Source organism: Megachile rotundata, chromosome 3 (genome assembly GCF_050947335.1).
Source record: "Megachile rotundata isolate GNS110a chromosome 3, iyMegRotu1, whole genome shotgun sequence".
Taxonomy (NCBI): domain Eukaryota; kingdom Metazoa; phylum Arthropoda; class Insecta; order Hymenoptera; family Megachilidae; genus Megachile; species Megachile rotundata.
This window is the reverse complement of record NC_134985.1, coordinates 9,546,694-9,572,706: the sequence shown is the minus strand read 5'-3', so window position 1 is coordinate 9,572,706 and position 26,013 is coordinate 9,546,694. Positions and strand designations below refer to the sequence as shown.

The window sequence follows — 26,013 nt, the reverse complement described above, 5'->3', positions numbered from 1 at the left end:
ATAATCGTTTACGCGTTTTCATTCGGTCCGTTTACCGGTCGTTCTTATGTTGTGCAATTATTAGAAAGAGACAGTGAAATAAATTGAGAGTTCATTGACCCTGTCAGGACATCAGCTGTTGATAGTCTGATCGGTGGATCTACCCGGTGACACAAATATTTTTTATCGAAGCTAGTTTTCTCATGAATCAATGGGTAAGTTTTATTTGAGTTGTTTCCGTATTTTTAAAATTATACGTACGCAGCAATTGATTTATTTCACTTCAATGAGGTACTGCATTAGATATTTTATTCCAATTTTATCCCATTTCATAGACAAGGTACTCATTCGTTTTGAAACATGAATTTATTCGTTTGCTTCATTCGAAGAGTCGAAAAATTAATTTTCTTGAATTTATTCTTTTTCCTTTTCGAAGGCGTAAAATAAATACAATATACTTGGTATGGGTAAACAACAACTAATTGGTTTATCTCTCACTCATGAATTACAAAGAATTTAATATTATTCTTAATTTCTTAATTCATTATTCGATTTAACTTTTACCTAATAGCTTCCTGTTGTACCGACGATATACCGACGTTATACCGACGTGGTATCGATACGCTTGTTCACGATCACGATCGACTGTCATTTTCGAAGCTGTCGCTCTCGCGTTTGAGCGCGCGAAATCCTCGCGCTCTGATTGGTCCGTGTTTTTGCTTAATAATTCAAAAACGAAGCTTCAAACCCCATTTTTGCAAAGGAAAATCTTGTTCAGAATGACGTCCTCTACTACCCCTTTCAGGGAGTAACACTAGTTACGGGACACCCTGTATATACAATAGAATACAAACCAATGGCACGTAGAAGATCTCTAGGCTTCTTTTCAGATGGAGTGGATCCCTTCAACTTGTCCTCAATATTCTTTATTCTACCAGAGAATTCTTCATCTATACTGTTCCTACGATGACCAGCATGTATCTTGGGTTCTCTATCCTACAAAGGAAAGAACCCAATGTGAAATAAATTTGAATACATTCATAACTAAAGACAATCACAATTGGTAAAACTTGTAAAGAAGCAAAAATGCACCACCATTTATAATCACAGCACATGTACAAAAAAGAAACTGAAAATTTCAATTATATACGTAGATTAATAATTAATTATTAATTCATTTACTTCTTTTTTTCATAATCTGTCTTGTTAGTGTCGTAGTGGTCGGAAAGATATGTAAGTGTATTTTATTCGTGTTACTATAAAACTTATATCTTGGTGAGAGAGTAGTTAGCGATTTTGGAGTTGTTGCACTCTTCAATGTTACTGGCACATTTATCATGCACGTCATTTTGAATTTTATCTTCCCCTTTTTACAGTGAATCATCGCACGTTCATTTGCAGCAAAACAATTGAATGAACAATTCACAGCACGCTATAATAAATTAGTAATGTAAATGTACAATTCTTAGTTATTTGCATACAACAAAATCAATATCAAATCTATTATTACATTATAGTTATTGAAGAAGTCTCAGTGATGTTTGTTAAATTTTGTTTAAAAAAAAAAAACGAAGAATAGAAAACCAATATATACACTCCAAAATCATTCACTTTCCAGCTTACTGGGTACAATATTTTCTGTTCTAGGTATTTCACTCTATCCTTGAAATCCGGTGCTGTCTGCCGGTACAAGAATATCGAATAATCTTCGAATGGCTCGTCTTTCTCGCGTTTTGCATTTGCTTGCAGCATCTGCATACTTTTGTAGAATTGCTGCGTCGCCATGTGTCGCAAATATTGCCGCCTTCTCATACGTTCAGCACGATTTTTCTCTATGTCCGCGAGTCTCTTCTGTCTTTCCTCCTTTACGTACACCGTGAAATAGTAAGTGATATTAATACAAATCTATCTGTAGTTCCTTTTTTTTCTTTTCAGTTTTAACGTTCATCGATTATTTACACAGTTTGTATATTTCTTGTTACACGGTCTCTATCTAATTTTTATACAATCACAACGAACAGGGTACTGTTACGAAAAACAGGCTAAAGCTCTTCAACCTGAGTTGAAGCTACGCTAAAGAATTTATCATTTTCTTTCAAAATTGTTATTTTTATTTTCAAGGTTCATTTTCTTTCTTCTAACAGGATACTATCGTAATAACTGGGACAGGATTCTACGCAATCCGTTCTAAACGAAAAGTCTTTTTTAGTTGTAGATAAGACAAATACAAAAGCTGACGTGGAAAATATATTATAACATAAACATATATTATAGAAAAAATTTATAACATAACCGAGAGCTTTTGTAACGTCCTGCTGATACTTTGGCTGACTATATGAAGCGACTAGAACGCAATGACTTCCTTCTGCACCATGGTAATGGTAACTCCAATAATTATGAATAACAACGATACGATTATCCCACGATATATAAGTGCTTCGATCTTCTGCCACCGTGACTATAGGATATAAGCATTGTAAGTTTCGTGTGTGGAATGTTAGTGTACAAATTTCAACACCTCATGGAATACTTTTTCATTTTTCATTCCATGAAGCGTTAAAAATTCAACCCTTTGAATCAATTTCTGAAGCTTTTAATTTTAAGAACCTTTTAATTTATGGATGCAAAGGGTTGGATTAAAATATACAGGATACAACTGGTAGTACAAGTATGAAAGATGATTCTGCATTCAATAGTTGAAAATGTAGATTGCATATCTGACTTTAAAATGTACAAAATCCGATTCAAACTGATCATATAAACGCTCTGTGATTCACTTCAAGATTGTAATACATTAACAGTGGAATGTTGAATGCTTCAAACTTAGAATACTTCAAGATTCGACTTAAGAGTGGTTTGCAGAGTTTCAACGAAAAATGTGGATCTCCATACAAATTGTATTCTTTGCAGACATTGATGTATGATAAAAATAAACATTCTGATGATTTTTAATTGACTCAGCCTCTTAAAGTGCTGTGAAGTGTTTAACAAATAGTTAAGCTGAGAAATTGAGTCCTCATTGTATTCTACATTTGCAACTTATTTTTGCAGAATCCTTTGTCCTTTGTACTATCAGTTATTCGCTACCTAAACAATAAAAAAGAATATTTTAAACCTTGGATGATCTGCTAGTTTGTAAAAACATATGATTAAAAATTTATGAAACAAAAAGTCTGGTGCGTATCTGATGAGGTTATTCCTTGATGAGATGTTAAAGTTTCGAGGACACTTACCACTGTCGCGCCCATCTTCTCCGTGCTTCGTCTTTTTCGAGAACGCCGGCTAATCGTGTCTCCCTTCTTATCCGCGGGGTTCATATTTTCGTTATGTCGCGATCGTGAGTGTCTCGTTCTCGTTGCGCTATCTTGCCTGACGATACGGTCAAGTAACTGGACCTTTTGGTCAGGTGTTAAATGGCTCAATTGCTTACTATGCGTTGGTCTTTCTTCGTTTTCGGGTTCCTTAATGAAAAAAACGATCAAACGTATTGTTATACGATCACGCGAATGCTGCTACTGTTACGAAGGCAGTAACGCTATTTTTGAAAACGATATAATTATAGCCTCGTTAACTTTACTGTTATCCGAATGACATTTATGAATCCTATTGATATTAGATGGTGATTTAAATATTCTCTTCAATAACGATGCAAGTATATTGTTCTGAAGTTTATTTCTGATCCAGCTTATCTCTAATCTGTCATCCACTTCTGTATGGTTTGCGCTTAATGATATTCTGTTGTTATTATGGTCTAGTGAGTTGATGGTTTCTTGTGACAACGTTCGAGGAATAAGGTGTGAGAATGATTCTGATCTTCGGTCATGAACGATGTACGACGGACTACGTTTCCAATAGGACATAGGATCGGTTCTTGGATGAGGATTAATCCTGCTTGTTAAAAAGTGTTCTGACGACTGTAAATGTTTCGCACACGTTAATGACTATCAAACACGGGAGCTAGTTAAAAATCTTTCGATTTTTAACATCGTGCGCTTACTTACTAATTTCGGATGTTTTATATACGGGATTTCACCGCGGAAAACTTCGTATATCTGTGTGAGGTAGGAAAACATGGCGAGTTTATCGGGGACGTCGCATTGAGCCATTTCCTCTCCTGTCATTATCTACAAAATTCAGCATACAAATTAGTTTTAATATTCTACACTGTATAAATTAGGCGATTCCAGAAGTCTTGATACAATTTTCGATAGCAACACTTTGAAAATTTCAGACTGTATTAAAACTTCTGCAATCATTTAAGCAGAGCTTACTGGAGGTATGCCCAATTCTTTCTCCAAAATATCAAAGGCCAACTGGTTGTTCGTTACCGGGTCGTTCGGGTTTAAACTGTGAAAGTCTATTAAATCTGGACAGTATCTGTGAATGATTGCACAAATAGCCAGACCACTCTTGAAGGAGGCACCCATATCTTCTATCTGAACCGAGTCGTAAAGCGCGACTTGTTTCTGCAGCCAGCGAAGCAGTGTGTCCGGATGCACTTGCGAATCTCCACGGAGATCTACATTTATAATCAAATATATAAATATATGCATTCAATGGGATTCAATAATTGTAGAGTAGTGAAATTTACCACGGCGACGTCGTTTCTTAGGTATGTCGATGTCGGATTGCACAGGAGGCTGTTTAATGCTATCCGGGTCGTCTGTATCCAGCAGACTTCGTACTTGTATTGGCGATACAGAAGATACGTTTAAATTGGGATACCTTAAATAGAATTATTGCAATTTGAAATGTATTACAATTATTTGGAGAATAGTTTTATTAAAGTTTAGAAAATTATATTTTTTAACTGTTCACATTTTTAATTCTTGTATAGTCAATTTTGGATTCTAGTATTCATCCAAAGTATTGATAGTATTTTAGTATTTTAGTATATAAAAGAACTTGTTAACACATTGAATGCCACTTTTAAATAGTGGAGATTTTATTCAACAAAATTATTGACTAAAATAAATGTCTCTTGTTTATTAAACAAAATGTCTCTCACTAAAATAAATGATCTATGTAAAAGTTCATAAGTTATCCAGAGTGATAGAGTGTTAAAATATAAAATAAATAAGTACATTGTCAACACAAGGGTTAATAGCCTAAACAGTTAGTAAAAGTACATACTTTTATTTTAACTAAATGTATATTATACTGTAATAGCATCACAAAGAAATCAAAGTACGTATAGTATTAGAGTACCAAAGTAGTTCATGATACCTCGTGTGAGGATCTAACGTGTATGCCGCATAATCTCTATTGAGGTTTTCGGGGGTGGTTTGTCCAAGTAACCTATAGATGGATTCTCGTTCTGCAATCACTTCTAACGGCGACACAGAGGCACCCCATCCTTTAATCGCCCAACAAGCATCCAAAGAGCTCAGGAATCCCCTCGCACAACCGGATCCCGTTGGCCAAAATGGCTGAAAATGATTTTTCCTTTGAATTTCATTTCAGTAAAAGCAATAAGTAAAGATACAATTTTTATTTAATATAATTATTGCTATTTAGTAGTGTTAATTTGCAGAAATAATAATAATGAAATTTTATAGGTTCTCCTCTATAAAGTTAGCTGTAATACTGTATTCTGAAGAATCTAAATTATACAAATTTGTAAAATATATTACAATTAAATTTTAAATAAGTTTAATGACCATATTAAAGTTTAAGTTTTGATATCCGTGGTTTAGTAATAAAATTGTAGAGGCATGAAGGTATGTTCTTAATAAAGATGTCCAGCGCTACCTCTAGTAAACTGTCGCCAACGAGGATCATAAGTAATCTGTGGCCACGTCGTTCCAAAACTCGGCTAGCATTCTCTGCTGCGTACATAGACGTAAAATCGAACATAGCTACGTCTGGCTGTCCATAATGATTCACTGCGAATTCCATATCCATCATTTGGTATTCGGTGGAGAATTCGGCCGCCTCTCGAGCATAATGCATCAATGCCTCACGATCTACATTCTCTTTTGCCAACAATTTTGCCGTGTCTGCATGATCCTGAGTTCACATTAAAAATTCATGTAATCAACTTATCATTTACAATCTAGCCTTTCACAAACTGAACTGATCAATTCCACTTTCACCCTGTTAATCTACTTATTTATGTAACAAATGTACAAAAATGTACATCATTCAATGCAAAATAATATTCAGTAACTTAATTTATTACATATAGAACAATGCTTACAAGTTTATGTAAAGAATTTATTAAGCAATACTCCACTTTTACAGGTTTAGACAAGAATTATGTCTTGCTTTTATTTTGCAGAATTGATCAATCCTAATTAAAGAGTTCTTGTGGAGAGCACTGTAAGTGGAAAAAGTTTTTTATTGGAAAATGTTCTGTGTGTCATTGAAAATGATATAGTATACATGAGTACAATTTCTCTTTGTAAATATTTATCAAGTCATAATAGATCACTGGTACATGCTGCTACGTTTGATATCATCTTTAACACACTATAAGTACTGATTCAAGTACTTGCTAATTTAGTTTTCTACATAAGTAAACTAAGATGAAACAAATCTTCAATGTTTCAATGAATTTAGACATTAAAAAACACAGTAAAAATAACAGAATCTTTTTAACTTGTCAAGTCATTTAACATATCACATATTAAAATCTTAATCACATTCAGTAATTAAGTTTTGTGAGAGTAAGTCAGATTTTCTTTACTCTTGATGAATTTGACTTTACAGTGTTCTCCACAAGTCTTCGGCTCTACAAGGATGCAATGAAGTACCTGCAGAATTACTCCTTTGTCAATGAGACTGTGCTTTTTGGCAGTCATAACAAAATAATGAGTATCGTCCTTATAATATACAATATTTTCTAGATCTATACCAGTCTCTTGGTACAATTCTTTGAAGAACTTCTGATTGAAGATAAAGGCCACTCCACTGATTTCTTCTACCCGTGCCTCTGCCTCAGTTCGCTTATTTATGAAATTCGCTGTTATGGCGATAGCCAGTTTACCTCGAAATTCCTTGCGCTTGAAACCTTCCAGAGTGTTTCTTTTACCGTCTGCACCGATTAATACGTCGAATTCGTACTGAGAAACTGGATGATCAGACGGTGTAGTTTTTGCTCTCCAACCAATTTCTGAAACAATTTGTGTAAGTCAAAATTTTCATATTACTTGGAGTAGTGACGGACGTGTATTTACGGGAAGTAGCCAATTTTTCAACTTGAGAAAATTATTAATCCTTTAATTTATTGTAACGATGATTTTTTTGTAAACGTTTGAATTTATTATGTACTTCTTCAGTGTCATAATCAATGAAAGACATTACAATAGGGTGACCTCACGACACGAGTATCTTTCAAATAACGTGATACTTATATGACTCTTCCGAATCTCTTTTGCTTTCGTACTTTAAAAATACACACATTACTTAATAATATCCTGCTTAAAGAAGTCAAAAATGTTAAGTCGTTGCGAAGATTTTAAGAAAAAACCGAGTGGCTGTTTCGTGCGCTCTTCCTTACTTTATGTATATTACTATACTAATTTGTACATAATGTTTATATTTTATGTTGTTCTCTTTACTGCATATACTAACTGTATATATTAACTGTTACATGTATTAAATGTTTGCCAATTTATTTTATCTGGTTAGTGAATATCGAATGAGGTAACTATCAGAAAACTTCACGGGTCAGGAGGTTTGAAGTTTCAGAACTATGGGATTGAAAGGGGTTAATTGCACGTTAGATAGGCAACACTCACTGCCTTCTTCCTGGTTCTCCGGTGGCGGTATCAAAGAATCGAAGCTTACGCTCTCGTGGAACTCAACACCGAGGATCAAAGCGACTTTAAGCAAGATACACTGAAGCTGTCGGATGCTGATGTGATCGATGGACCCGGCGCAAAACTTCCCGAAGAATTTCTTCGCTCCCAAGCCGCGTAGGTCTTGAATAACGAAGGGCCAAAGGTGAAGAACGTTGTTTCTGGACATTCGATCCCGTTTCTCGACCACGACGACTTTCGCTCCCAATAGTTGCGCTTCTATCGCTGAACGGAGACCGCAGGGACCTCCTCCGATGATCAACACCTAAAAAATGATCAGTTATCTTACTTTCTTCATAATTATCAAACTTCAGATTTTGTAAATAGTTTAATAAACCTTTTGTAAATTTTTGAATGAGATAAAATTTCAATATTAGGTATAATTGTATTATTGCAATATTAGGATATGTTTTGACCTTGGTGAATTCGATATACCATATCTTGTTCGCAAAGATGAAAATATAATTTCATATTGCCAGAATTAATAGTTGGAAAAGTCATTGTGAGAGTTAAAATTGTGAATGAAGGCAATCTCTTTCATTGGCAAGTTCAAGGTCGGCAGATTGAGTATCTATCGTGGAAAATGATGACGTAACTAGATATAAGCGTATTCAGATCACTCGATCGTGTCTTTGTCAAGCTGATGACAATGACTTTGCGCTGGGTCGTTGAACTTCCTTTATATTATACTTAACGAGCATTATGCTTTAATGAGGTTGTGATCCACTGTTTACTTGATAATTTCGTTTTATTACTAATGTTATTTGTTTTATTATCCTTGCAATATTTCTCTTTGTTGGATCACTTTTAAAATTAGCAAATTTTTATCTAAGTTTGTACTATTATTTCTATTATTAAATAATGTGAGTTGAGTTGTAAAAATTGGTTGTAAAAGTTAGAAATTCATATTGTTTCATAAGACCAATTCTAAATAGTTTATAATATTGTAACTTATAATATGATTTTATAATATTTTCATTTTATACTATTTTTATATTTTTACACTCTACAGAAGTCATTTCTATATTTTCTTTTCAAGTTATATTCCTCGATTAGTAATAATTATAATTTAAATAATTTTTGATAGGTTAGATTCAGAAAGCTAGCTAACTATGTCTTTATAATTACATTAATTAGAAATTGATTTACCCTCGTATTGGGACATGCTTTCCCTCGATTATAGCACTTGTGATTGGCCCTCTGATCGAACTTCTTCCACAGAGCTTGCGCTTTCCAAGATCGTAGCTTCGCTTTCAATTTCGGGTAGAATTGAGTGATCGTGTTTGGCCTGATTTTCAATATTTCACAGAGGTCCCTGAAGTGTCCCAATATAGACTTTAAAGTGGTCGCGTTGCAGAATTGATCGAACATATCGTTGGCTATCGCCATTTCTGACAAATTCATCGTTTGCTTTCGTCCTGATTGTTGGTGATCCATTTTCTTCAATCTGTGATCGCAACTTGATTCGATGATTATACTGTCAGTCTGTCATTACCTGCAACATTTCAATTATTTATCTTATACAATATCTGTTATATCTTTTCGTATACCGACTGTTAAAAAAAATTCTTCATTTTTGAATTTCAGAAGAGAAATATATTTATATTTTTATAAATGAAAGATTTTACAAAGATTTTTACAGGGTGTCAACTAGTGTAGTGTAGGTCCACAATTTTTACAAATTATTTAGTCATAAAAAATTGAGTATGTAAAAATAAAAAGTTTGCGAATAACAATAATTGTTCACAAAAATAACCATTGTTCATAAACACAGTAATCATTGTTTATATAAACAGTAACAGTAAGAACGATTACACAACAATTTCCCTCAAACATCAAGCTTTAAATTGATGTGTCATATGCATCGTTTCGTGTCACTTTTAAGTCATCAAATCATGTCAGCTTTTATGTTTCCAAATGGGTCATTGTTACTTACAACTGGCAGCCGGCCATTTTATATTTAGAATTTTAATGAAGCGTTTATGTAGGTGTTTTCATCTCGAGCTACAAATTGATACACCATAAGTATTATTTTGCAATGATTTGTTTTCAAAATTAACTTCGAATGATATAGTTTCTGATTAACATTTAGGAAAATTGTGGAGCTTTACTTTGCTTGAGATTCATAAGGTACTCATTATTTATTTATTCTTGTATTTTTTTTTGTAATTTATTATTTATTCATTATTTATGTATTCTTTCTTCTTATAGTGTTTTAACCGCTTGCCTTAGAATATCGCACGTAACTATTGAAATGCAATCTCACATTTTCACCACGATTGAATTTCTCGTTTAATTTCAATTCCTACCTCTTCATCAATGACCACCATATAGAAAACGTTCCTAACATTAGAACACTCTTTGCTGGTCTTAATGTTACAACAATAATTAAGCCACCCTGTCTGACGCACTTGCTAAGAAAATTATAAGTTAAGGGGTTAATTTAAACATAAGGGGATGTTCATGAAGTTAACGAGTAATTTTTGCAGAAACGAGCTCTGATATTATTCATTATGCAGCACAACGTATTATTCATTATTTATTTATTTTTGTGGCGTTGTTTTAATTCAAATATAAGGGGATGTTCATACAGTTAAGGTTAACGAGTAATTTTGCAGAAACGAGCTTTGCTATTATTCATTATTTATTTATTTTTGTGGTGTTGTTTTAATTCAAATATAAGGGGATGTTCATACAGTTAAGGTTAACGAGTAATTTTGCAGAAACGAGCTTTGCTATTATTCATTATTTATTTATTTTTGTGGTGTTGTTTTAATTCAAATATAAGGGGATGTTCATACAGTTAAGGTTAACGAGTAATTTTGCAGAAACGAGCTTTGCTATTATTCATTATTTATTTATTTTTGTGGTGTTGTTTTAATTCAAATATAAGGGGATGTTCATACAGTTAAGGTTAACGAGTAATTTTTGCAGAAACAAACTTTGGTATTATTCATTATTTATTTATTTTTGTGGTGTTGTTTTAATTCAAATATAAGGGGATGTTCATACAGTTAAGGTTAACGAGCAATTTTTGCAGAAACAAACTTTGGTATTATTCATTATTTATTTATTTTTGTGGTGTTGTTTTAATTCAAATATAAGGGGATGTTCATACAGTTAAGGTTAACGAGCAATTTTTGCAGAAACAAGCTTTGGTACTATTCATTATTTATTTATTTTTGTGGCGTTGTTTTAATTCAAATATAAGGGGATGTTCATACAGTTAAGGTTAACGAGTAATTTTTGCAGAAACAAACTTTGGTATTATTCATTATTTATTTATTTTTGTGGTGTTGTTTTAATTCAAATATAAGGGGATGTTCATACAGTTAAGGTTAACGAGTAATTTTTGCAGAAACAAGCTTTGGTATTATTCATTATTTATTTATTTTTGTGGTGTTGTTTTAATTCAATTATAAGGGGATGTTCATACAGTTAAGGTTAACGAGTAATTTTGCAGAAACGAGCTTTGCTATTATTCATTATTTATTTATTTTTGTGGTGTTGTTTTAATTTAAAAATAAGGGGATGTCCATACAGTTAACGAGCAATTTTTGCAAGAAACGGTACATGAAAATTTGCCCTCGGATTTCCTGTGTATCTCCGCAATTCACCTAAATAGCATTGCACCAATCGATAGTATTTACTGCCATCAGCAGCCTCTTTGCGGTTTCTTCTCGTGCTTCGCGTGACGCCTCCTTTTTCCGCCTCGAACACGATACCAGATTTACCCTGGAATTTTCCAACGACGTTTTATTTCCGTCGAATATTTCTGTCTCTTGGCAGAAGGACAACGGAGAAGAAGCAAAACGTCGCCGCTTACAGACAACAACAGATCTCTTTTGGAATCAAGAATGCTTCGGAGTGTCGCATTAAAACGATTGACTCTTCGAGAACTTAATCCTTTATCATTTATAAGGCTGGTTGGATAAGGCGATGGTTATAACCAAAGTTAAATTAGGCAATTACGTGTACTGCGAATTTATTTATATTTTAATTCTCTATTAAAATATGGAGAATATATTTTTATACAATTTTAGGGAGATTACATTTTGCAAGCTTAGGAATTTTTAATTAGGTTGTAAAATTGGGAGAGTTTACAATTTTCGGTAATTTTTAATTCTGAGGCAATTTGGAAATTTATTTATTTTCTTAGATTTGCAAATAGCAACATTTTTTCAGTTTTCAACTTGGAAATTGGTGAATTTAATTTGTTTCAGAATTTCAAATTTTTTAATTTTCTAATTTAAGATTTTCAAGTTTTCAGGATTCTGGTTTCAAATTTTCAACTATACAAATTTCGGGATTTTCAAATTTTTAGATTTTCAAATTTCCAACAAATTTCTGGATTTCAAAATTTCTGTGTATTTGGATTATTAAATTTAAAAATTTCCATATATTCAAATTTCTAGATTTTCAAATTTTCAAATTAAATCTTTTAACTTTGCCATCTACTCAAATTTCCAAATTCATAAATCTTTTAACTTTCCATGTATTCAAATTTCCATATCTTTAATTCTCTTCGATTTCTCAAATTCTCAATTCGCCCCTCAATTTCAATCTCAAATTTCCCCAATCAACACATCAAAAATTAAATCTAACCATGATTTTATTCAAGAAACACTGATGACTTTCGTAAACCTGAATTATGACATATAATTATGAAAAATAATGAATTATAGCGTCTAGACAGATCTAACGGAACACGCAATAATGATAATATGATGCACGATAATTCCAAAGTCCATCAATATTTCCCGCGTTTCAATAAAGTCGCTGAAGGTACGCGTACCTTGATATGCAACCGTCTGTATTGTATAATAATCGATACGTCAAAAATCAAACATAATTTCCGTCACATTTCATCGGCATGCATGACATTGCTTTTATCCGTCTTGCGAAACTACGAACCAATTGCTCCTATTGATTTTCCATTATCTCAGATAGGGCAACCCTATCGGGGAACGCTTAGAAACGAGCCAGTAAACTGGCTTTATAAAGTGGCAACTGTGATGAGGAGAAGAAGATCTAAAAATATGGGAATGGTTCTATTTTTGAGATCAGTTAAAAAATTATAAAGCAACGTTTTGAAACTATTTTGAAATTTGAGAGAGATAGAAGTTATTCAAATTGTTATAGTTTAATATGTAACATTCTAAATAAAATTATTTTGAAATTTATAAATAACTTGTTTGTAACTCTACATTTTGAAATGTAGGAATTAAGAAATATTCTGACAGAAATTATTCAAATTGTTACAAATTAATATGTAACATTCTAAACAAAATTATTCTGAGACTTGTAAATAACTTGTTTGTAACTCTACATTTAGAAATGTAGGAATTAAGAAATGTTCTGACAGTAATTATTCCAATTGTTATGAATTAATATGTAACATTCTAAACAAAATTATTTTGAAATTTATAAATAACTTGTTTGTAACTCTACATTTTGAAATGTAGGAATTAAGAAATATTCTGACAGAAATTATTCAAATTGTTACAAATTAATATGTAACATTCTAAACAAAATATTCTGAGACTTGTAAATAACTTGTTTGTAACTCTACATTTAGAAATGTAGGAATTAAGAAATATTCTGACAGAAATTATTGAAATTGTTACAAATTAATATGTAACATTCTAAACAAAATTATTTTGAAATTTATAAATAACTTGTTTGTAACTCTACATTTTGAAATGTAGGAATTAAGAAATATTCTGACAGAAATTATTCAAATTGTTACAAATTAATATGTAACATTCTAAACAAAATTATTCTGAGACTTGTAAATAACTTGTTTGTAACTCTACATTTTGAAATGTAGGAATTAAGAAATATTCTGACAGAAATTATTCAAATTGTTACAAATTAATATGTAACATTCTAAACAAAATTATTCTGAGACTTGTAAATAACTTGTTTGTAACTCTACATTTAGAAATGTAGGAATTAAGAAATATTCTGACAGAAATTATTGAAATTGTTACAAATTAATATGTAACATTCTAAACAAAATTACTCTGAAACCCACAAACAATTTGTTTGTAATTCTACATTTTGGAATGTAGAAATTAAGAAACATTCTAACAGCAATTTAAATGTAAGTCAATATAACTTTCTCAGTGAAACCATTTTAAAACGTATAAACTAGAATATATTACTTTGAATATAGTTCTCCATTGCTATTAGTATTTTATTAATCCTAAAGTGTCCCCAGTTTTAATTTTCGAATTATGTTTATTAACTGTAGCAGACTCTCCTTATATTGCCATAGAGCCCGTAGGATCGAACAGATCTAAATTTTATTAATCCCTAAGGGTCCCCAGTTTCAACTTCCGAATTATGACTATTAACCCCTTCCCGTGCCATTTATTTATCAGATGCGTCAGTCAAGACAAACTATTCAAGACTATAACATTAAAACGAAGAAAGAAAATTAAAATGTGCGTATTTTATATTCAAGGATCCTTGATAATGCAATTTATAGTTGGACCTAAATTTCAAGTTGAAGAGTATTTAAAATTTGAGTGAGGTTTTTCATATTTGAGAGCTACAAGTGCGTTATGCGTAAGACTCGTCAAAGCACAGGAAGAGGTTAATCCTAAAGTTTCCGCAGTTTTAACTTTCGAATTGTGTCTATTAACCGCAGCTCTCCTTATATTGCCACAGAGCCCGTAGGATCAAACAGTCCTAAATTTTATTAATCCTACAGTGTTCCCAGTTTCAACTTCCGAATTATGTCTATTAACTGCAGCAGCCTCTCCTTATATTGCCGCAGAGTAGAATCGAACAGTCCTAAATTTTCTTAATCCTAAAGAGTCTCTAGTTTCAACTTCCGAATTATGTCTATTAACTGCAGCTCTCCTTATATTGCCACAGAGTCCAAACGATCCACAACAGTCCTCCATAACAGTCCTAACCGGTCGAAAGTTTCTCGACCAAACATTGCGATCTCTACGATGGAACTGGAATTAAAATGGAGAAGAGCCACGTTGAGACTAGGTGGTCGTCCCGGATCATCCTCGAGCCACTTGAAATGTCAGGAGGTGCTGGCCGACATGCTTTCTGCATGCCTTTCGCGATTCGACTCCATCATATACGTGGGATGTTCAAAAAGTTCGAGGAATTACAACCCCCACGCTTTGTTCACTTATGTATCTACATTTGGAGAATGCACTTATGACTAGTGACATGTGTAATTTTTATATATTCGACAATTATTGGTAATAACGTCATGTGTTCATAATTTAGATATGTTATTGGGTTGGTCAGAAAGTTATTTTGTTCTGGCAATACCCTGCAAATATTTGTTCAAAACTTTTTTTCGTAAGATTGCTGCAAGTGGGAGAAAAATTGTGAATAACGTTACAAGTAACACCCTGCATATTACAGAATTTTATAAAAAAATAAACAATGCACTGGACAATTGGTAACTGTGTCACGTATTCATAAGTTAGACATCTAACTATTGGGTTAGTCAGAAAGTTATTTTGCTCTGGCAGAAAATTTATGTGTCAACACTTTCTCTTTTTAACAAATACATATGTGGATTTGTAAGTTATATTTTGGAGAATTTTATTAAAATAGACAATATTGGACAATTATTAGTAACTGTATCACGTATTCATAATTTAGACATCTATTGGGTTGGCCACAAATTTATTTCGTTCTGGCAGAAAAGCATATTTATGTGTCAACACTTTCCCTCTCTTTAACAAACACATATGTGGATTTGCAAATTACATTTTAGAGAATTTTATTAAAACAATGCACCTTGGAAAATTGTTGGTAATGTTGAATTCATATATTCATAATTTAGACATCTAACTATTGTATTGGCCACAACGTTGTTTCGTTCTTCTCATAAAATTATATTTATCCAATTCATGTGCTTTCGCTTTCTTTAGCAAATGAATTTGTACCTTACATTTTGCAGTACATTTTCAGCTTATATTTTAGGATATTTAAACGTGATACATGGATCAAAATGTTACTTGTATTTCACAGAAAATACACCAGAAAAATGAATAGACTTTTATGATCATACGAATCAAACAGTACGATTCAATGTTTAAATAAAACTTCTAAGTTCTATTAATAAATGGTAATAAAAATGCGGAGATAAAGGCGTAAGATTTCCAATAGATGCGCAAAATGTGAGATCATCGAAGTGTTAATAGTACTTGTGGATCATGGAAGTTTACATCTTCTTGTACTAATACCTACTGCACACAAGGTATCACGTAACAGATGGTACAAGTGGCAAGTAAATACGCGATTCACTTTGCGAAAGTGACCTCAAAATGCAGAATATCATTTTGGTTTCCAAGGCTAGATTACTGCTCTCATATTTGTACAAATATAATACGTATTAGAACGTGATAAAAAATATGTAATTTCGTAAGGGAGGTTCATATAAAAATATTCAATAATGTGATTAATTTCGTAAGTTATTCATTTATGCATATATCATATGCATCATACATTCATATTATTTCACTTTGAAAAAGTTTATTATAAAATCGCGATAATTATACTTAAATTCAAGCACTCGCATAAGTAAGATTGTTGTACATTGAGTAATCGATTTGTAACATGATTTGACGATACAATACTTGAAAAATACTCTGACATCAAAGATTTCATTAAAAATCGTTTAATAAACAAAAATTCTAACTTTTAAATTAACTTTTATTAAATAAACTAAACTAAATAATTAAATAACTAAACTTTAATTAATAAACCAAACAGTAACTAAATATCGAAAATTGTTTATCGAAGTTCCCCAAATCCACACAAGTGAGAATTTCTACAAACCCAGCATCGCATTACGATGGTATAATAAACGCAAAGAACCCGAGAACCGTGGCGATGCATCGCACCGCAGTATCACAGACACAGAGAAGAACAGAGAGATTCGGTCACGCTCTGCTATTGATTTACGAATCAATTTAGAAACAACTTCCGCGATACGAGTCACATAATTCATGGGTGGCGGATTAGTCGGCTCTGTGCAGTATCTAACGCTCCACCGAGGCCACCTGAATCAATTCGCTCTTGGTAACGTTTCTTCAATGCGCTCGTAAAAACTCTAACTGGAACAACTAACACCGCTACAACTATTAATTAACGAATCGTATTAATTATCGGCGTTACGACCTTCGTTTATACCTTTCACGAGCTACTTTATCAATCTGTGAAACTATGTCTAGGTGGGTATTGCTGTTTAGATGCATCAGGATGCGGGAGCTTTAGATAGTAATATAAGATACTGTGTTTAGTAAATCTGAGATTGAATAGAAATCTTAGATAGAAATTTAAGTAATTACTATTTGACTATTTTAAGTAATTAGTATAAAATCGCTATGCAAGGATATAAGAGTATTTGTCTTTCTTCTGTCTGGACCTCAGAGAGTATATTCTAACTGTAGCTGAGGATCTACAGTCCTTATAACTAAGTAACAGTGTTTCCATGGTCAATAGTTTTTGGACTTCGTAGCTATTGTCAAGATTCGTTACTGCAAACACTCAGACAAGATTATGTACTTGGTCATCCAACATTAGTATCACTGAACCTGGTCCTGCAGGTTCAGATCAAAGGAGGTAGACTAGTGGAGGACCTCAGTCCTTATGACTAGGTAACAGTGCTTTCATGGTCAATATGTTTTTGGACTTCGCAGCTATTGTTAAGATTTGTTACTGCAAACACTTAGACAAGATTATGTACTTGGTCATCCAACATTAGTATCACTGAACCTGGTCCTGCAGGTTCAGATCAAAGGAGGTAGACTAGTGGAGGACCTCAGTCCTTATGACTAGGTAACAGTGCTTTCATGGTCAATATGTTTTTGGACTTCGTAGCTATTGTTAAGATTTGTTATTGCAAACACTCAGATAAGATTATGTACTTGGTCATCTAACGTTGGTATCACTGAGCCTGGTCCTGCAGGTTCAGATCAAAGAAGGTAGACTAGTGGAGGACCTCAGTCCTTATGACTAGGTAACAGTGCTTTCATGGTCAATATGTTTTTGGACTTCGCAGCTATTGTTAAGATTTGTTACTGCAAACACTTAGACAAGATTATGTACTTGGTCATCTAACGTTGGTATCACTGAGCCTGGTCCTGCAGGTTCAGATCAAAAGAGGTAGACTAGTGGAGGACCTCAGTCCTTATGACTAGGTAACAGTGCTTTCATGGTCAATATGTTTTTGGACTTCGTAGCTATTGTTAAGATTTGTTATTGCAAACACTCAGATAAGATTATGTACTTGGTCATCCAACGTTGGTATCACTGAGCCTGGTCCTGCAGGTTCAGATCAAAAGAGGTAGACTAGTGGAGGACCTTAGCCCTTATGACTAGGTAACAGTGCTTTCATAGTTAATATGTTTTTGGACTTCGTAACTATTGTCAAGATTCATTACTGCAAACAGTAATGACAAGATTATGTCAACAGTTAGACAAGATTATAAATATTAAGTCAACTGATAGGTCGAGTTCAGGAAACTACACTGTCCTGAAAATCCTTGTTTAATTAAATAACTAGGGAAAATTTGTGTAAGGTTTAAGAACCCTTCTTTCATTCTTTAGCAATACCTTTGCAAACTTCCGAATTTCGTAATTTGGCTGATTTGAAAATCTGGAAGGTTGAAGAAAAAATATAAAATTGATGCAAGACTGTATCTGAAGATTCAGAAGTTTGAAAGTTGAACAAATTCGGGAATTTGAAATTTTGAATCGAAGATTTACGAATTTAGACTTGTGTAACATCACAGACTAACAGTCATATTAATATAAAAATTTCTGCAAAAAGCTATCATGTCTATCAATACCAACATTTTAAACATACCGCCAAAAAAGAACTCACCCCAGAAATCGGTATATAAATACAGAATAATCGCGTAGAGAAGATAATAATAGTGCAAGAACCTAACGCAAGCTCACCTTTAATGTCTCTTTTCTGAACTACCTTCGTTAATAATATTCTTCCCCGGAAGCGTGGCGAATAAATAGCCGGCAGAATTATTTTGATCGAAGAACGCGGGGAAATAAAGAAGCGTCTGTGGATAGCATCACGAGCTGACGGATGATCACTTTGATCTTCGAAAGGACGTCTATCGGGGAAAGTTGGCTCGCTTCCGTTTTGCCGCATCTCTCGCAAAGGCACGCTGCAGGAGGAGCGCATAGTTATCAGGTCGTAAGTTCAAAGAACCGTGTAGAAGAGCATCGGGTGTATCGACTGGGCTGCACCGTGATATTACGATCGTCCGCCGATATTCTGCATAACAAGTCATTGTACGGCGCTACAAGAGAAATTACCGCTCGCCAGATAAAATTGCGCGCGTTCAGCTCATTATCACGCACGGTGTTACGGATAAAAGATGCAAGACCGCTTTCGCTCTCGTTCGAAAGTGTTCGATTCGTGAAAGCAGAAAATAATTAATATTGCGTTTTTATCGACGTGTTACGTTTTGTATTGTTACACGATGTGGACAGATGTTCTTATATTCTTACATCCTTTCTTCTATTATGTTATTTCTACATTATGGCGCTCTCTGTCACTATAACGCTGAATCACATCCTTCAAGTGCTTGTACATTATTCATCAAATTTGCCATTTTGTCAAAATGTAACTCTGGTGAAGAACGTGAACCTCCAGGGGGTGATCGATTGATATTCGATTAAGTTTGAATAGCCTGGTCTTCTTTAATTTTTCAATTAATAAAATTCATGAATTATTATCCTGAACCCTGTTCTTGTTTTTTAGTCAAATCGTATTGTGCAGTACATACAATGTACAATGCAATTTGTGTCGCGTGTTCGAATTCCGGCTATCGAGATTCAAGCGTTTTATGCGTTTTCATCGAGTTAAACTTCGCCATCGACCGTTATCTCTATTAAAACGTTAACTGCTGCGATAGAAACGATCATATGGCTCGTATAAATTTCTCTTATGGTTATACTGTTGCAAATTAGTTCTATTAACGTTATTAGGGTTGGAAAAATTTACGGTGTTCGCACGTTCCACATTACGTGTGCTGTGTTCTTTTGAATTTCATGTATGCTGGGAATTGTGGAATTAATTTATAGAATGGACTTAGGAGAATATTTTGGGGGATTTTGAGAATTTGGAAAATTTGGGAGTTTAGGAATTTTTGGACCTTGAAAGTTTGAAAGAGTTAGAAATCTAAAGATGTGGAGATTTGGTGATTTAGGAATTTTTGGACCTTGAAAGTTTGGAACAGTTAGAAATCTAACGATGGAAAATTTGGGGATTTAGGAATTTTTTCACCTTGAAACTTCGAAAAAATTAAAAATGTAAGAATGTAAAAATTTATGAATTTAGGAATTCCCAGACCTTGAAACTTTAGAAAATTAAAAAATCTACTAACATGAAAATTTGAAGATATAGAAATTCAGTAATATAAAGATATCGAAATTGAAGTAACTCGAAGATTCAAAACCCCAAAACTTTAAGAAACACCAAAATTAAAAAATTTAAGAATAGAATTTGAACGTTCGAAAATTTGAAGATTTGAGAATGAAAAAAATTGTGAAGTTTGCATATTTGTTCGTATGTGAAGGAAGCTTATGCGAGTCTAGTGTCCACATAATAACGTTTCACACCATCACCGGAGGAATCGTTTCTCGTAGTTCGCACACGATCAGCTGTTCCGGCCATTATCACAAATTGTCCCTGCAAACGAGCGTCATCCGACGACAACCACGTTATACCTACGCTCATGCCTTCCTCTTCTGGTATACCTTTGTTCTTCCAAGAGACTCTTAGCCTTTTTAAGGAACGATGAAACACGCTGTCCTTAACGAACTTTCAGTTGTCTCTTTCGGAACATTCTGAAGTTCAGAATACAAGTGTAGTGAGAACTCCTATCTTTCTTTGTTCAAATAAATTTCTATTATATAATTGTATAATATTGCATCTTATATAGTATATACAACTATAATTATATAGCATTTTAGATTGAAAAGAAAAGAATAAAGATAGTAAGTAAAACTCGAAAAAGTATTGAATAGGGGTGAAATATTAATTTCAGTGCAAATTAAAGATCTGTACTGTATGCAATACATGTAACATATACAACATATCAATATACTGAAATGTTATATTATCTGAATTTGTATAATATACATACAATAATCATATGTATATAAGTTGAACATGTATATTAAGTTTTATTATACCAGTTGTTTTAATATACATGTTATATAACACATGTATGAGTAAAATAAATTAATGTACGATATGTGATATACAACGTTCTACTCTTATCAGCAAGAGTTTCCAACTTGCAAATTGCAAAACCACTTTCTTTCCTCACACCTATTGCATTCATTAACACTTCTGAATATCTACTAGCATCTTAACGATCGTTTTACATCATTCACACTGATGTTAACACTATCAGCCAATCAACGAGAAGAAAGTACATGGAGTAATTAACACATTCACAGCCAAAGTGAAAATGGATATGTCTAGGAAGACGTATTAATGTGCGATTAATTAGCCAATGAAATTTGATTAATTTTTAAAATTTCCCAAAATCACAAATTTCCGAATTCTCAAATTTCCAAATTTATAAATTTATAAAAATTACAAACATCCTTATTCTCTCACTCCACCTACTTACAAGCCTCATACAAAAACCGTCCCACTTCCGTTGTTCAATTTACGACCACGCTATACCCTCCAAATCGAACACAATAGCAGCACGTTTGTTTTCACCGCGGCGTTAAACGCGAATTCCCGTGTATTCGTTCCACGATAAATATATTCCGCTAACTCATTTAAAAGAACCGATCAATGCGGGTATCAATGACCTACTAAAAATGGCGTACAGAAATTTACCGTAATGTTTGAGCCACCTGCGATGCTTGATCGAGCAAGCGACCCGAATGTTAAAACGTTGGACGCGGTTTAAAGAACGAGCTCAACCGGGCAAACGGTTCACTGGGTTATCTATTAGAAGTCTTGAAACGTTATTGAGCAACATAGGATGAGCTTACACTGTGTGGTAAGGTGTCGTGGCCATGTTTTGGAACAACTTGGAACCAAGCCCACCATCGTTCTCTCGGCTTTCTTCTTAGCATCGAGAGAACTATCTGCTCCAGATTCGACCAGTTCGAGAAATGACACTATCTATTATTCTGCTCATTCAGAGGATTGAAGTATACTAGAGAACTTTTTGCAGAGTTTTTGGAATTTTATAGAGTATCTTACAAACGTATACACTATTTACATCGCAATGCACACTATTTTCTTTTAGTGGTTTGTACATATTTATTGTTGTTATTATATATTTATTTTGAGCAGTCTATTCTACTCTTTCAAAGAGTTGAAGTATACAGGGTGACTCACAACTGTAGGTTCTTGAAATGGGGGGTAGCTGACGAGATTCTGAATAAGATTTTCCGAAATGGGGTTTGAAGCTTCGTTTTTGAATTATTAAGGAAAAACGCGGACCAATCAGAGCGCGAGGATTACGCATGCGCAGACGCGAGAACGGCAGCTTCGGATAACGCGTAGTAATGCAACGTATGGTAATGCAACGCGTGGTAATCCTACGCGCAGTAATCCAATGCGTAGTAATCCAACGCGTACTAATACAGCGTGTGGATATCCAACGCGTAGTAATTTAGCACGTGCATATTCAACGCGTAGTAATCCAACGCGTAATAATGCAACGCGTGGTAATTCTAAGCGTAGGAATCTAACGCGTGGTAATCTAGCGCGTAGTAATGCAACGTGTGGTAATGCAACGCGTGGTAATCCTACGCGTAGTAATCCAATGCGTAGTAATCCAACGCGTACTAGTACAGCGTGTGGATATCCAACGCGTAGTAATTTAGCGCGTGCATATTCTACGCGTAGTAATCCAACGCGTAATAATGCAACGCGTGGTAATTCTAAGCGTAGGAATCTAATGCGTGGTAATCTAGCGCGTAGTAATGCAACGTGTGGTAATGCAACGCGTGGTAATCCTACGCGTAGTAATCCAACGCGTACTAATACAGCGTGTGGATATCCAACGCGTAGTAATCTAGCGCGTGCATATTCTACGCGTAGTAATCCAACGCGTAATAATGCAACGCGTGGTAATCCTACGCGTAGTAATCCAATGCGTAGTAATCCAACGCGTACTAGTACAGCGTGTGGATATCCAACGCGTAGTAATTTAGCGCGTGCATATTCTACGCGTAGTAATCCAACGCGTAATAATGCAACGCGTGGTAATTCTAAGCGTAGGAATCTAACGCGTGGTAATCTAGCGCGTAGTAATGCAACGTGTGGTAATGCAACGCGTGGTAATCCTACGCGTAGTAATCCAACGCGTACTAATACAGCGTGTGGATATCCAACGCGTAGTAATCTAGCGCGTGCATATTCTACGCGTAGTAATCCAACGCGTAATAATGCAACGCGTAGGAATCTAACGCGTGGTAATCTAACGCGTAGTAATCCAGCATGTGGTTATCCAACGCGTAGTAATCCAACGCGTGGATATTCGACGCGTAGTAGTCCAACGCGTAATAATCCTCGCGCTCTGATTGGTCCGCGTTTTTCCTTAATTCAAAAACGAAGCTTCAAACCCCATTTTTGCAAAGGGAAATCTTATTCAGAATCACCTCAGCTACCCCACATTTCAGGGACCTAGAGTTGTGAGATACCCTGTATAACTAGAGAACGTGATTATATGAAGACTGTAAGAAAAATTGGTTGCGTGAAAATTGTATGAAAAATTGATTACGTGAAAATCGTATGAAAAATTGATTATATGAAAGTCGTATGAAATATATGTAATGTGAAAATCGCATGAAAAATTGATTCTGTGAAAATTTTGTAAAAATGAAAATCTTATGAAATATTAATTGTGTGAAAATAAAATGAAAATCATAAAAAAATATTAAATGGGAACCATATGAAAAACTGATTGTGTAAAAATTATGAGATTTTTTAATTACTAAAGTAAATTATACAACTAATACTATAATAATATAGTATATAATATATTGTTTTCTATTTAAGAGAGCAATGAAAAATATGTTGCAGTAATTTCATACTTCACATGAAAATTTACTTGGACACAAGTAAAATAATTCATATCACGATCACACAGTGTTCTAGGAATACGATCTAACTGTCTTGGCACATGTCTTCTAAATAAAGCTAAATATATGTGTATAAATATGATCTGGATTTTCAAAATTACTTCAAACTAGCAAAATTTTCAGGCACTGAGATCTAAAGTTAATTTAGAATCATGTTCAATAATTCCAAGTTTGTCAAATACAAAATTCCAAATTTGTTAAAATAAAAATTCCATATTCATTAAATAAAAAATGTCAAAGTCCCAAAACCCTAAAATCCAACTTTCAGGAATCTCAATGTCCAATAATTCCAAATTTGTTAAATTAAAAAATTCCAAATTTGTAAAATTAAAAATCCCAAATTAAATTTAAAAATTCCAAATTTACATAAACTAAAAACTCCAAATTCGTCGAATAAAAAATGTCCAACTCCCAAAGCCCCAAAACACAGAAAAACCCAAACATCACAAGTACCCCAAAGTCATAAAAGTTTCGAAGGTCCAAAGGTCCAAGGATTCCCCAGTCGAAAAGTGCCCCATCCGCGCAGGTTAAAAGCCCCGTAGCAAGGAAGAGCGTAAAGACCTATGGCAAAATGACCCAGTGGTCCCGTAAAATTGAGGTAAAAAGGGAAAGAAGAAAAGGCAAGAAGCTCGGACATTGGTGAAAAAAGAAACTTTCAGCGGTGCCAGATTCGTCTGACTCTTTCTCTTCCATTCTTTATCTCCAGATATCTTTTGCACGGCAAAGCGAGCGATATCATTGGCAGAATACCTGTTTCTCCGTGGAACAAAGTAACAACGGCCTTTATACATAAATGATCAGAGGCGAGGGCACCAGTCTATAAATACAACAAACGAGACGGTTTCAGCTGCTGCTCCGGTAAAAAGTCTGTCGTCGAAATGGGACGACATATTTCCACGTTAGAATCTCAATGAGGTCTTAAATAAAACGTTCGCCATTAAGCTTCTCTTTTTATTTTCAGAAATTCTTCGAATGCTGCAACGCGTTAAATGTGCACTTGATGCGAGAGTAATGCGGTTTCGTTGTTTGGTTTTCGGTGGGTTTGGAGGTTTGGAGAGATTTCGTATGGGGAATCTAAGGAAATTTGAGAGGGTTGTGATCTGGGGAATTTTTGAAAATTGAGAACTTGAGAAATTTGGGATCTAAGGAAATTTGGGGAGTTAGATAGTTGAGAATTTGGAGATTTAAGAAATTTGGGATTTGAGGAAATTTGAGAAGTTTGTGATCTAGGGAATTTTGGAAAGTTGAGAATTTGGAATTTTGGATCTAGGGAAATTTGGGGAATTGGATAGTTGAGAATTTAGGGATTTGAAAAATTTGGGATTTGGGGAAATTTAAGAAGATTGTGATCTAGGGAATTTTGGAAAGTTGAGCACTTGAGAAATTTGGGGATTTGTATAGTTCAGAATTTAGAAATTTGGAATCTAGGGAAATTTGGGTTTTAGGAAATTCTGGGGATTTGTATAATTGAAAATTCAGAAATTTGAGATCTAGGGAAATTTGGTAACGTGGAAAATTGAGAATTTAGGAATTTGAGGAAATTTGGAATTGGGGGAAATTTGGGAATTTTGAAATATTTGGAAATGTGGGAATATAGGGATTTGAACTGTGTTGGGAATTTGAAAATATAGGGATTTGTAAAAGTACATATGAAAATGATAAAATTTGCAAAATTTGAATGAACTAAAAGAGAATATAGAATGAGAAATAATGAAAGGAGGCTGTTGAACTGTGCTGTTCAATGGGAGCGCCGTTGAGACGAAGCTTGAATGAATATCAATGAATGATCGGTCGAATGATTATTCGGACAATGCGACACGCTACAAGATAGAATGTTGTTCGATTATGATTTTATATTCGTAGTTGTACGTGTCAGGAAAATGTGATCGACATAGTTTATTACCCATAAATCCTAATTCAGTAACGCATTCAGAATTCAATTTACCTGTTCACTATTTCGTTCTCCAAATTCGAGATTCATCTTCTACAAAACAAACCGAGAATTTCTAATTTTAATTGTCCAATTAACCTCGTATTCTAATCTCGTTACCTTAATACCTCGGAAAGTCATTTAATAATAAAAGCAATCTTTCATGCG

General features: G+C 33.9%; 1 protein-coding gene and 1 long non-coding RNA gene across 13 annotated transcripts in view; one reads left to right on the top strand and one right to left on the bottom strand.

Annotated features, from left to right (window-relative positions):
* Positions 1 to 26,013, bottom strand: part of Mical (Molecule interacting with CasL) — an 83,110-nt gene that overhangs the window by 15,175 nt on the left and 41,922 nt on the right. For 8 of the 12 annotated variants that reach the window (XR_013037598.1, XM_076529639.1, XM_076529643.1 and 5 more), the window contains 12 exons: positions 8,931 to 9,276; positions 7,722 to 8,046; positions 6,735 to 7,093; positions 5,731 to 5,988; positions 5,206 to 5,408; positions 4,571 to 4,704; positions 4,251 to 4,498; positions 3,981 to 4,103; positions 3,552 to 3,893; positions 3,213 to 3,440; positions 1,603 to 1,842; positions 834 to 975 (listed from right to left, as the gene is read on the bottom strand). Coding sequence is in view for 11 of the 12 variants with exons in the window: in XM_076529639.1 (XP_076385754.1) it covers positions 834 to 975; positions 1,603 to 1,842; positions 3,213 to 3,440; positions 3,552 to 3,893; positions 3,981 to 4,103; positions 4,251 to 4,498; positions 4,571 to 4,704; positions 5,206 to 5,408; positions 5,731 to 5,988; positions 6,735 to 7,093; positions 7,722 to 8,046; positions 8,931 to 9,218 (2,890 nt within the window). In the remaining variant the exon portion in view is untranslated. The remainder of the gene's footprint in view (positions 1 to 833; positions 976 to 1,602; positions 1,843 to 3,212; positions 3,441 to 3,551; positions 3,894 to 3,980; positions 4,104 to 4,250; positions 4,499 to 4,570; positions 4,705 to 5,205; positions 5,409 to 5,730; positions 5,989 to 6,734; positions 7,094 to 7,721; positions 8,047 to 8,930; positions 9,277 to 26,013) is intronic. The other 4 variants (XM_012288306.2, XM_012288302.2, XM_012288309.2 and 1 more) reach the window with 2 other exon arrangements.
* The window catches only part of LOC143264106 (uncharacterized), a 48,847-nt gene that overhangs the window by 16,384 nt on the left and 6,450 nt on the right, over positions 1 to 26,013 (top strand). The gene's annotated exons all lie outside the window — the stretch shown is intronic.